Here is a 13,186-nt window from a genome sequence, read left to right as displayed (position 1 = left end):
TTTTTAAAAGATATTGATGAAAATGTTTAATAAAAAAACAAAGAAAAAATAAACGAAGAATTGAAAAAAAATCAAGAAAAAATTGAAAAAAAGATATAAAATATAAAAAATTATAAAAATCAATAAAATAATAATAATAATTAAATATCTAATAATAAACTTTAGTAAAAAGTTAATTAAGTAAATAAAAAATTTAATAAATCAATAAAATAAATTAAAGATATTATTTTATTATCTAAAAAGAGTAAAATTTATATCTTTTATAATAAGTTATATTTTTTTTTTTTTATATTTCTAAATAAAGATGAATTAAAAATTGAAAATACTTAAAAAGAAGAAATATAAATTAACAAAAAAAAAATAATTTAGAATATTAATAATAAAAAAATAAATTTTTAATTTTAATTAATGGAAAAAGTATAATAAATAAACTAAAAATGAAAATTTGTTTAATATTTAAATAATAAAAAAAAAAATTAATATTTTAAATAGAAATAATAAATCCTTTTATAATAAAATTATAATATCTTTTTATTATATTTACAAAAGATAAACTATTAATTTAATAAGTGAATAACAAATAAATTTTATTAATATTTAAGAAAATAAAATATGTATTTATAAAAATAAATGTTGTATATGATATATTATTTGTTATCTGTATTATTATGTCAATAATCAAATTATTTTAACTTATTATTTTAAAAGACTGAAATAAAAGTATATTCTTCATTTTCATTTGAATTAGCTTACCAAGAATACATACTCTATGTTCCAATTAACAAATGCCAAATTCCATGATAAATTCTTAAATAGTCATTGCTTTCGTTTTGAGATTTACCAAAAAAGACAAAGGCTAATAAAAGCATTATTCCAGTTATTTTAGACATTTTTTAATTTTTGAAACAAACAGTATTTAATTTCAATTTATAATAATAAATTATGATTGCATAAATTATAATAGGGGCAACAGTGAACTTTAAATTCCATGGATCAATAAATTAAAGAATAATCACTAAAGATAAAGATGAGTAATGTATATTGCTTAAAATAAGTCCATTAGGAATATTTGCAATATGGGCAAAAAGATTAATAAAACATAAAATGGATCCAATATTATCTTTTAATTTAAAAAAAAATAAATTTTTTTGTTTAAAAAAAACCTAATTAATGCCATTCCCCTTCTGTCATAAATATTTTTTTTGCTCCTATTGATTCAGTAAAATGATACATAAATGAAGTTATAAATGTAAACAATCCAATATGAAATTGATAGAGCAATTTTTTTCTATATAACAGTATTAACGAAGGAATACATGAGAAATTTGTTATTGCTGTTATTAAAACCATTAAAATTATTTCAATAAAATTATGTTCATATTTATTTTTTTATTCGAATTCAAAGTAATAATCTACACCCATTATTTTTTTTTTAAAAAATTTTTTTTCTAAAAATATAAAATTATATTAAATATTTTAAAAAATTAAATAAAAACATGTGTTAATATAAAAACTACATAATTTTTATATTTTTTTTAACAAAAAATTATTAAATATATATAAATATAAATATATATATATATATATATATATATATATATATTTTAACTTTTATAAAAATTTTATCAAAAATATTTTAACTATCTTCTAAATTTAATAAAAACATATAAAATATATTTTAATGTTTCTACTTAGTTTTTAAAATTTGCTTCTTTTAACATTCTGTGCTTATATTCAATGTTTTAAAAGAACAATATTAAACGACTATTAATATTTATTGGGAAGAAAGTGCTATTCAACAAATCATACATTAAATGTTTTATATTCAAAAGATCATAAATTCATATATGATTACAATAATAATTAAAATAATTATAATAAAATATTTTTATAATATTATGGATATAATGAAGATTATATTATAGATGAAACTAAGTTATTAGGTAATGGGACATTTGGATATGTATATTAAGGAACATCTATAAAAAATGAAACAGTAGCTATAAAAGAAATAACTAATTTTAAATGGGATAAAGATTATTAAGAAATATATATTTTATTATATTTAAATCCATTACCAAACATAGGACATTTAAAGGATGTACTCAAAAAAAATAGCTCGACTTCTTTAGTATTTTTTTAAAAAAATTACACTAAAAATATCTTTAAATTTAGGTATTTGAATTTGTAAATGGAACTTCTTTAACTAAGACATCATCAAATATAACAGATGATAATGATGTTAGAATTTTTAGTTATCGCTTATTGAAAGTAATTAATTATAATAAAGAATGTTATTTAATATATATCTACTTACTTTTTTTAAAAAAAAATTAGGCTGTTTCTGAATTACATGATTATGGAATTATACATAATGACTTAAAAGGAGCAAATATATTACTTAATCATGAAAACAAAAAATTGAAATTAATAGATTTTGGTTTATCTTATATGTATAATCCATAATTAATAAGAACATCAACTGTAAATTTTATATTATTCTTTGATTATTTACATTTATTTAGATATATTTTCTCATTTAAAAAATAATAGGGAGGTACTGTTAATTATAAAGCTCCAGAGCAATTGATTAATTAAGGTTTTAATCATCATTTTACGCCGGCAATAGATGTCCATGCAACAGGAGTACTAATAGCCCATTTAATGTACAAAAAGTAATTATTCTCTAGTAGTTAAGAAAAAGATGTGTTAATTAAATAAATTTAATTTTTTGGATTTAAAAAATATTAAAAATTATCTGCTTATATGAATCAAAATATAGGTTCCACTACTTATAACTAACTTAAGTGATTTTTATTTTTTTATTATATATTATAAATTTTTTAAAAAGTTTAAAAAAAACTGGATTTTATGATAAAATATACAAAAAAAAGAAACAAAATTTAACAGAAGATGGAATTTCTTTATTAAAGGAATTACTTGAAACATTTCCTGTTCTATTAACATTTCCATTTTTTTTATTTAAATATTTTTTTTAATATAGTTTGAAAGAATAACCGCAAAAGAAGCTTTAAAACATAAATATTTTGACCCAATTAGAAATTTGGTTGAATGAAAATTATAAAGAGAAAATAATTAAAAAGATATTTATAAAATTAATATTATATCAATATATATAATATTTTAATATTTAAAGTTAATAATAATCTATTTAAAAAATATATATAATTGAAATAAATTAAACAATTTTTTTTCTAAATATTGTTTAACTAATATATTATACTTAATATTAAAAATTTAGTTTAATTTTTTAATAATTTAAGAGATTAAATAAAACAATAAATATTAATTTATTTTTATCGTCATTTTTTTAATCTAATATTTGATATAACTTCTAAATAATATATATCGTTTTATTATTAAATTTTTTATTTTTTATTTAAGCTTTTCTATTATGTTTAATATCTTATGTAATTAAACCTAACTAAATAATTTATTATTACTCAAGTTTAGTACATTAGATTTCTTTAGCCAATTTTTTTATATACTATTTATAAGTTGATGTTTTATAATTAATTATCTATTGTGTTTTATTTTTGAACCGACTAAAGTATTTTATTTATATTATTTTTATCTAACCTTCAAATTATATTTTAATTATTATATGCTTATTTTTATTATTAGACAACAGAAAATATTTTCAAATTTATTTTTTAAAAATAAAAAAAATCTTGGAAATAATAAATTAAGTATTATTATTAAATTTATTCTTATAATAAATATTAATTTAATTTCAAAACTATTATTCTAAATAATATAATAATATTTAATAAATTCAAACAAAAATTATTATTAAAATTAGATATAAAATTCCTATTAATATTTTTTTTTTTTGAATTCAATAATAAAAATATTATCATTATTATAAATTTAAAAACTATATATATTAAAATTAGTTTTTATTTTTAATTAACATGATATCAAAATAAAGATAATTAAATTTTTATTAATCAAAGTCATTAAAAATAAAAATGTTAAATATAGAAATTAGTTTAAGATTTAATATATCGAATTGTTTTGCTAATTTTCCAATTTTTTAGCTTAAGTTAGGATTCAATAGTTTTTGTAATTTATCTCTAATTTTTTAAAAAGTAACATTCTTTTTTATAATCCATATTAAATTTCCAATAGAATTTTTTAATCTTAAATTTTTTATTTCATATAATTATTTACAATTATAACCTTTATTATTTCCTGATAAGTTTATATCAAAACCTGTTAAATATTATGTAAGTTCATTTTGTATTCTAGTATTGCAGATATATATATTATTATTTATATATATATATATATATATATATATATATATATATATATATATATATATATATATATATATTATTTCTTTTATTTATTTTTCTAACTTTTAATTTCATTAATTATTTTAATACTAAGAATATCTAAATATAAGTTATAGTTCAAATAAAAATGTTATGTCTAATATTATAAAGACTGTATAATTTAAGAAGAATAAAAAAATATAACCTAAAATCTTATAGCATAAACGAAATAGTAAAATATTACTTAACAAAAATAACCTAAAAATTTAAAAACTTAGCTAATTTTAAAAAATAATAAAATAATTTGTATAAGAAGACTAATAAAAATTTACTATAAGAAAAATTAGTATATATAAATACTATTTAAACTAACAGAAAGTAGTAAATATAATAATAATAAGATAATTAACCTTTAATATTCTATCGCAGAATATGGACAAGCGTAATTAAAAGCTCACTTAAAAACTATAAATACCTTAAAAAAAGCTGAAAAAGTAGAGAAAATTAATTATATTTAATATTGTCTCCGAAGTTAAAGAATTAGTTATGACAAATTTTGAAAGAAAAAATCATATAAAAATTTTGAAAGAAAGAATAATGAAATCATATGCGGAATAAGGGATAATTAGTAAGCTATAATATATATTACTTTAAAGAAATTTTTTTATTATTTTTTTTTAAAAAAAGACCATTGTATTTTTATCGCCTATTTTTTTATTATTTCGTTTTAAAATAAAAATAATGTTAAAAAAGTAATAATAATCGAAAAATAAAAATTATTTACTTTTTTAGATAGGTATTACTTCTTATTTATTAAACATTTTAATTTGTATTATTAATAAATGTTTTATATTAAGCAAATTAAAAAATATAAGAGATTATACTTTATTGTATATTTTTTCTTAATTTAAAGCTTTCAGTGGTGTTGAACCGAAAATTATTTCTTTTTTAGTTAATATATATTCCAAAAATATTAAATTATTTTATTATATTTTTATAAGAATTTTTTATTTATTTATAATTTTTATAGTTTTATTAAGAATAATCTTTCATTGAAAATCTTATTATAAATATGCTTTTTTATAGTATTTTATTGAATTATTATTTATTTTATACATATATCATGATCAATTATTTTAAAAGTTTAGTATATCTATTTATAGATCATTAATATCATTTATTTTTTCATTATTTTATAATTTTCTTTTTATTAAAGACGATAATAATTCAATTAGATTCAATTATGGAGTGTTTTTTGGTAATAGTATGCAAGGAACTTTATAAAAAAAATATTTTCTTATGTTAGCGGATTAGTGGCAAGAAGCTTAATCAAAAATATAAACATATTTCTATTTTTATTTTCTTCTGTCTAAATGATTTAAAATATTACTTAAAAACCCCAGAAATATATATTAATTTACGAAACCTTTTACTACTACATAAGACAAAATTTTATAAGGAGTAATTGCTTGAAGTATTGCTATATTATTAGAAAAAATTTTAGTTTATTATATATAATATTTACTCTTTGAAATCCATGCATAACTTTTATTTTAATTTACTTTTACACCAGTTTCGTCAATAAAAATTGGAAGGAATCCATCAAATAAACAACCAATCATTTCAATTACAAAATTATACCTTTAAATCTTAGTTTCAGAGCAATCCATGTCTGGTTTGCATTTATTAACTTTTTTATTATAACTAAGTTAAGTTAAGCTTAATTTCTTAAAAACCTATTCAAAGTGCTTATAGAAAAACTTTTTTTTTATAAATTAAATTTTTTAATCAAATTATTATGAATTTGAGTTAATGTTTAATCTCTTATTATACTTGTTTCTTTGTTTTATAGAATAAATTATTAAGCCTATTAAGGTATTTTAAATAGAGTACCAATTTAAAGGCTTAAAGGTTAATTTTTTTTTTATTCACATTCTTAATTATGTAACCTAATTATATTTAAATTATAAAGTTATATAATAGATTTAGAACTATAACCATTTTTTAACTAGTTATAAGCTATTTAAAGTATTTTTTTTTCTTCCTCTTATTTTATTAGATTATTATTTGGATTTTAAGATTTTTCTTATTTTTCATTATCAGAGCTTATATATAAGATATCGTGAATGGCATTTAAGTATTAAATATTTATTCCTTTTTCAATTTTTTTAAATTACTATAGTTTATATTATAATATAAGTTTTTTTATAAAAAAAAATCTTATTTATTTTATAAAATTATATCATTTTCATTATTGTTTTCCCTTAAGAATATAACTTTTAATATTTATTTTTGTACTGTCCATTTTATTGATTATTATGTTTCGATTATAATTTCTTCATTATCTTCATTTATAAAATTCATTTTATTGTTTGTATTTTATTTTTTTATTAGTATATTTTAAAATAATTGATTATACTCTTTGTATAATTTAAATATTACTAAATTATTTTAATTAAATTCAAAATATTATTCTATATACTAATATAACTATAATAATTTATTAAAAACACAAACATTTTTTAATATATTATTTTAGTTATATACCGTATATATTAATCTTTTTTATAAATTAATTATTTTTATAATTAATTTAAAAAAGTTGACTATAGAAAAAATAAAAACCCTTATGTTATTTATATAAAAATAAATAGACAATATAAAAAAAAAATCTCTTATAGACAAATTAAAAAGTTAATATTAAAATTTTTAATAATTTTCACTGATATATTTGATTAATTAGTTTCAAATATTTATTGAAATTTTCTCGAGAATAAACATGTTGCCCGAAAAATAATGAAATAAAACCAGGAGGAGCAAATACATTCTATAATACTCATAAAATTTATATTTTCAACGAAATTAATAAATGTAATAGAAAGGAAAGTGGATTTAATTCAAATAAATTGCATAGAAAATAATATTTGCTAGATATATTAAATGCAATTGATTTAAATAATAAATTATTTTTATTGTTTAAAAATAAAGCTAAATAATTTACATATATATATATATATATATTTTATTTTATAATTAACTTCGATTATTTATTTTTTTTGAAAATATTTTTCTTTAAAGCTAATTAAATTCATAAAGAATACGTAAATATTATTGAATATATAAATTAATTATATATAGTTTTTTATAAATAATCAAAAAAACAAAAACAATAATGTAAATAAATTATAAATACAAAAAGTTAAGTTATATTATTTAACACTGATATGTTTATATTTTAATAATTAATATTCTTAAAAATTATAAAAACATAACTATTCAGTATATTAATAGAATAAAAATTAAAGAATTACATAACTAAATATTTATTTAAAGTTTTTTGTAGAACTTTTATTTTATAAAATAAGAATGTAAATTTTAATAATAATTAAATATATTAAAAAAAGTATTTAAATATTTTTTGTTTAACTTTAATAGAGATACATTGGATAAATATTTTAAATAAAAACATATAAATATTTATTATTGATATTTGTATAGATTAAACTATTTTTTTATTAAAAATATAATCAATATATATAAAGCCGCAAACGCAAATAACTTTTGAAGATTATAATATAATCAATTCATTAAAAATAATAAACATATATTTTTTTCTTAATCAAAAATAAAAGTTTTTAAAAATATTAATCTTATTACAGTAATCAAACTAATTTAGAACATAATAGAATATATAGAAGATAAATAATCTAAAATAAAATTTATAAATCCTCATTCATATTTTACATACATATCAATATATCAAATCGTTAATTAAGGTAAACAAAAATATATTTACAAAATAATTATAAACTTTTTATTTTCTTAAAAATTTTAAATCTTTATTGTTTAAATGCATTATAATATTTTTTAACCAATTGTAATTTTCGAAATGTTATTTTTTAAGAATTTTATATAAATGTAAAATTTTAATAAAAATTTATATTTTATGTAAATTAGATTATTCATTTGCTTTCTTATTTTGCATTTATTTTCTTTCTTTTTTTTTGTTCTTATTCGAAGGATTTAATTATTTTATTCTATAAATTCATTTAAATAAATGTGCTATATATTTTTGATTTTAGCATGTATTTTATATTTTAAAATCTTAATAATAAAAAGGTCATTCATTATCCATTTTTTATCGCATTTTTTTTATCAACTGCATTATTAAAATAAAATTGCAGAAAAAATATATTAAAAAGTAATGTCTGAATGATTATTAATGAAGTATTTATTAAAAATTAATTATATGAATATTATTTTAATATTTTTAATTGTTAATATTATACACTTTCTTGTATTTATTATATTTAATTTGAAATAGTTTATTAATTTTAAATATTTTAATTTAAATCTTATTTAAATATTCTGTTTTACATTATTATTAAAAATCATTATATTATATATTTATTATGGCATATTGTTTTTTTATATATAAAAATAATGTAAATTTATTATTATTATTTTTAATTTTTTATTATTATATTTATATATTTTTATATTAATATTATTTATTCTAATAAAGGCATTTATTTTCATATTAATATATATATATATATGTATATATATATATATAAATATATATATATATATATATATATATTTTTATATTAAAAAATATTATTTTTTTTTAATATGCATGTATTAATATATTTTTTTTTAATACTCAATTATAAGTAAAATTATAAAAATTATATTCTTATTAAATGTTAATATTTATTTAATAAAATATTTAATATATTTTTTATTTAATAATTTTTTTTTTCATTTATTTAATTTTTCATCATGCTATTACTTAAATTATTTATTAATTAATATAGCTATGGCTAATATAAAACATATAAAGCTTTAAATCAAAGAAACTAATATAAACTGCCTATGACCTCCATATTCATAAGCATAACTTATTAAATAAGTTCCCAGACAAACTCCTTTTTTTAAAAAAAAAATATTAATAAGAATTAAATGATAAAAAATATAAAATAATAAATAAAAAAATAAAAGATAAAAATAAAAAGTTTTTAATAATATTTTCAGGTTTAAAAAAAATTAAGTAAAAAGTTTTTTATGTTTTTTCTAAAATTACCTAAATTTTTAGTAGAAAGTAATAATCCATAAGCAGTATTAATAACAGACTTTTACGAAATAAGAAGGTTAGTAATAACCCATTAAATATTAGAAAAAGTCGATAAAAAAATACCTAATAAAATATATGAGAAAATAGTTATGAAATAATAATTTTAATATCCTGCTAAATCACAAATATACCAAAATAATAATCCTAATAAACTAAAAAAAGCAGAAAAACATAAAAAATATACTAATTTTAAGTTTTATCGATAATAATTCCAAAAATAGGTTAAAAAAGTGAAATAATAAAAGGAACTGAGTATATTTTTCCAGCTGTATCTCTATCAATATTATATACTTTTATCAATAAACTTTAAGAATTAAAATAAAACGAATAAAAACCAGTTAATCCAATAGTTCCACAAAAACATAATAACCAAAAAATATAATTTAATTATTTAATATTTTTAAATTAAAATTTCTGGACATTAAACTTTTAAAGTAAGCCTTTTTCATCATATTTTTGATGAAGAAAAGAAAACAAAATAGAAAACAAGATAGCACATATCATAAATAGTATTCCAATTAAATAAGGCTAATATAATTTATACTATAGTTCATATACAGGAGGAAAGGTCCATGAAGCAATAAAATCTGCAAATCTTATAGTTAACATAATAATAGATATAGTTAATCCATATTATTTATTTTGAAAATATCTTAAAAGAATAGGCCCTTTTTTGTATATTTATTTAAATTATTTTAAATATAATTTTTTTTTTATGTATTAAGTATATTTTTTAATATATATACCCTGTATTAATAATATACAATTAACAAATGAATAACCTATACAGTTCCCTATAGCATATAAATATATGTTTAATGAGAAAATTCCAGAAAGCTATATTATATAACCAATAGTGCATAATATAGTATATATGACTAATGATTTTCTTATACATATGCTATCACTTATTATCCCACCCAAAAATGGAGTTACAGCTGTTAATAAATTAGACAATGATTATATTAAATTGTATTTTATATCATTTATTTTAAATTCAGATTTAAAATCTTCTTTTATACTAGCAGTTCCGTATGAATTTATAAATGGACCAATAATTATTAAACATAGTAATGATAATTATATGATTTTTTTTGTAAATGTAAGGTCTAAATCAGAAACTATAATGCTTTCTTCTAATATACATTTACTAATTTCTTAATTTGTATTTATTAAATTTTAGTATTTATATGATAATTTCATTTAAAAACAATATTTTTATATAAAAGATAAAATTTACTTATTTATATATATTCAAAAAGGGGCAAAAGTAAAAATTTATAATTAAAATGAAATTATATTTTATTTTTCAAAATAATAAAATAAGATATGTTAATTAAAAAATAAAAGTTTCTGAAAATTATTACTTATTAATAATTTTTATGTTATTAAAAATTTAATTAAATTATAATATTGATTTTATTTTTTATCAAAATTAATTTACATAATAAATAATTCGTTTTCATTGTCTTTTTAATATATGTAAATTTATAATTAAACAAAAAAAAACGAATATTAAAATAAATCAAACTTTTTAATATTATGGAGGATAGTATTCAATGACCCGTTAAATAATAGATAAGTAAAGTAAGTTAAACTTGCTCATCATAAATATTTATTGGAGTAATTCATCATATGGAAAACATGCTTTAAAAATTAAATTATATTTTAATTTAAATATAATTATTAATAAATACAATCTTATTAAGATGAAAAAAATTATTTAGTATAATTAATAAATGATTTACAAGAAGAAGGAATAGTTAATAAATATTAATTTAAAATTACAAAAAGTTATTAGGTTTAATATTTAATTTATAAAATGAGTTTAAAATTTTGCATAAATATAATTATCATTTTAACACTTTTAAAACAAAAAAATAAAATACAAATTAATATAAAAATATATAAATAATGAAAAATTTCTTTAGTATTTATTTAATTAATATATATTATTTTTCCTTACATTTACTATTTTTTTAAAAAACACATTCAACAAAGAAAAATGGTACAATGACCTATATTTTTATTATTTGAGATCTTAAAAATAATTAGAGATAAAATAAAGCAAACGTTAAGAACAAGCATTATATAGATAATGAAGTAATTAAACAAAATTAAATAATCTTTATAGACTAATTTTATACATATATATAAGTTTTTAATAAATGATAATTGAATTTTTATAAATTATCATTATACTTTAAGTGCAATACTTTTATTTGCTTAGAATTTTCGAAGTAGCAGAAATCCTAAAATATTAAACACTTATTATAAGGAGAATTTATAGATAGTATTTCTTTTTAGATTGAAGTGATATATTAAGAAGAAGTCATGAATAGATGAATGTAATTTTATTGTTTTATAAATGTATTTAGAATTTATAAAATTTTTATAAGTATTAGAACGATTATTCTAAATAAAATAATTATTTTTTTATAATTTACATTTTCATTTTTTTTAATTTTAATTATTTATTAATTTATAGAAATGATTATTTATATAAATATAATTAGGAAATATATAAAATTTTAATCAACTCTTTTAATAAAATTTATTTGTCATCTTAAATTTTAAATAATAAATTTTCAGCTTTATATTGAAGAATATCCATTCAACTTAAAATATTATTTTCGATATTATTAGAGGGATCTTGTAGAAAATTAAGAAAGTTTTTTGTGACAATATTTATAAATAAAATGATGAAAGCTATTATTTTTATAGTATTTAGATATTAAAAAATTATTGGTAAATAATAATTTACTTTCCTTAATAAGATAATAGCAAGTATAAATAATTATAGAAACATAAGGCATTTATTTTAATTTTATTAATTATTTTTTTTTTTATAAAAAAAATCGTAAATAGTGTTAAACCGATTTTACAATGATAATTACAATATTTAGTGCACCCAAATTATTTTTATTCATATATTAATAAAGGTACAGTAATAAAATTTAATAATAATAGCCTAAATATATAATAATACAACTATTCCTCTCCATTCTTATTTATTACCGAGTTTTATGTATTTCTTTTCTTGAAGTCTACCTTTTGTAGCAGAAAAAATAAGTGGAATGTAGATTTTACTGACAATGAATTACGCGAAAAAGGAAGATCGTAAAAGTATTATAATAATCGAGTCAATATAAAGTTTAACTATAATCAATTAAATTTTTATTCTATTTTTTTTTATTAATAAAAATATTTATTTTAAAAAATTAAAACATATTATTTTCAAAAATGTTTATATTATAAATTTCATATTTTAAAAATGATATAATAGACAAGAAAGCTAAAATGTTTTAAATCTATAAAGTTAATATTGAGATAACAAAACAGCTAAAATTTTTTAGAAATAGGATATAAACAATTTTAATTATATGTTAAAACTTAAGAATAAAGCCAATTTATATTTAATAAAGCTTAACTAGCTGATATAAAAAACTATTAACACCTGAATTCAGACATTAGGTATAATTTAAAGTTTTAATAAACATTTGAAATTCAATGAATATGGATTATTAAAAATCAAATCATAAAAAAATATTAATAATAAAATTAAAAAAACTTAATGTTAATTTATTTTATTTTATCAAAAAAATAAATAATATATCTTTAATTAAAAAAATATAAATATTTTTTATAAAAATATATTTTTAATAATTATTGTTATTTTAACGATGCTATTAAACTAATTCTAAAAGTTTTTAAATTTAATATCTCCTTATTGCAATATTAATAATTA

At 15.2% G+C, this 13,186-nt stretch overlaps 1 protein-coding gene across 1 annotated transcript, besides 20 other annotated features; it reads left to right on the top strand. All coding sequences in view use genetic code 6, as the record gives it.

Moving 5' to 3' along the window:
* Window positions 1-43: 43 nt before the first annotated feature.
* Window positions 44-92: a microsatellite.
* Window positions 93-102: 10 nt separating this feature from the next.
* Window positions 103-158: a microsatellite.
* Window positions 159-482: 324 nt separating this feature from the next.
* Window positions 483-535: a microsatellite.
* Window positions 536-1,423: 888 nt separating this feature from the next.
* Window positions 1,424-1,455: a microsatellite.
* Window positions 1,456-1,553: 98 nt separating this feature from the next.
* Window positions 1,554-1,603: a microsatellite.
* Window positions 1,604-2,175: 572 nt separating this feature from the next.
* Window positions 2,176-3,076, top strand: IMG5_062110 (protein kinase domain protein; the record flags this gene model as incomplete). Its single annotated transcript, XM_004037027.1, has 5 exons — window positions 2,176-2,271; window positions 2,338-2,484; window positions 2,554-2,675; window positions 2,783-2,807; window positions 3,005-3,076. Coding segments are annotated over 5 exons (462 nt in total), but the record flags the coding sequence as incomplete, so codon positions are not given.
* A 1,204-nt stretch (window positions 3,077-4,280) lies between these two features.
* Window positions 4,281-4,360: a microsatellite.
* Window positions 4,361-5,281: 921 nt separating this feature from the next.
* Window positions 5,282-5,322: a microsatellite.
* Window positions 5,323-6,850: 1,528 nt separating this feature from the next.
* Window positions 6,851-6,896: a microsatellite.
* Window positions 6,897-8,611: 1,715 nt separating this feature from the next.
* Window positions 8,612-8,647: a microsatellite.
* A 102-nt stretch (window positions 8,648-8,749) lies between these two features.
* Window positions 8,750-8,805: a microsatellite.
* Window positions 8,752-8,817: a microsatellite.
* Window positions 8,763-8,804: a microsatellite.
* A 27-nt stretch (window positions 8,818-8,844) lies between the features above and the next one.
* Window positions 8,845-8,904: a microsatellite.
* Window positions 8,905-9,030: 126 nt separating this feature from the next.
* Window positions 9,031-9,062: a microsatellite.
* Window positions 9,042-9,082: a microsatellite.
* Window positions 9,083-9,269: 187 nt separating this feature from the next.
* Window positions 9,270-9,318: a microsatellite.
* Window positions 9,272-9,318: a microsatellite.
* Window positions 9,319-12,637: 3,319 nt separating this feature from the next.
* Window positions 12,638-12,683: a microsatellite.
* Window positions 12,684-12,960: 277 nt separating this feature from the next.
* Window positions 12,961-13,008: a microsatellite.
* A 29-nt stretch (window positions 13,009-13,037) lies between these two features.
* Window positions 13,038-13,095: a microsatellite.
* Between the last annotated feature and the right edge of the window lie 91 nt (window positions 13,096-13,186).

This window comes from Ichthyophthirius multifiliis, assembly GCF_000220395.1.
Source record: "Ichthyophthirius multifiliis unplaced genomic scaffold scaff_1120509250282, whole genome shotgun sequence".
Taxonomy (NCBI): Eukaryota; Ciliophora; class Oligohymenophorea; order Hymenostomatida; genus Ichthyophthirius; species Ichthyophthirius multifiliis.
Note: the sequence above shows the minus strand (reverse complement) of the source record. Positions and strands in the feature narration are given on the sequence as shown.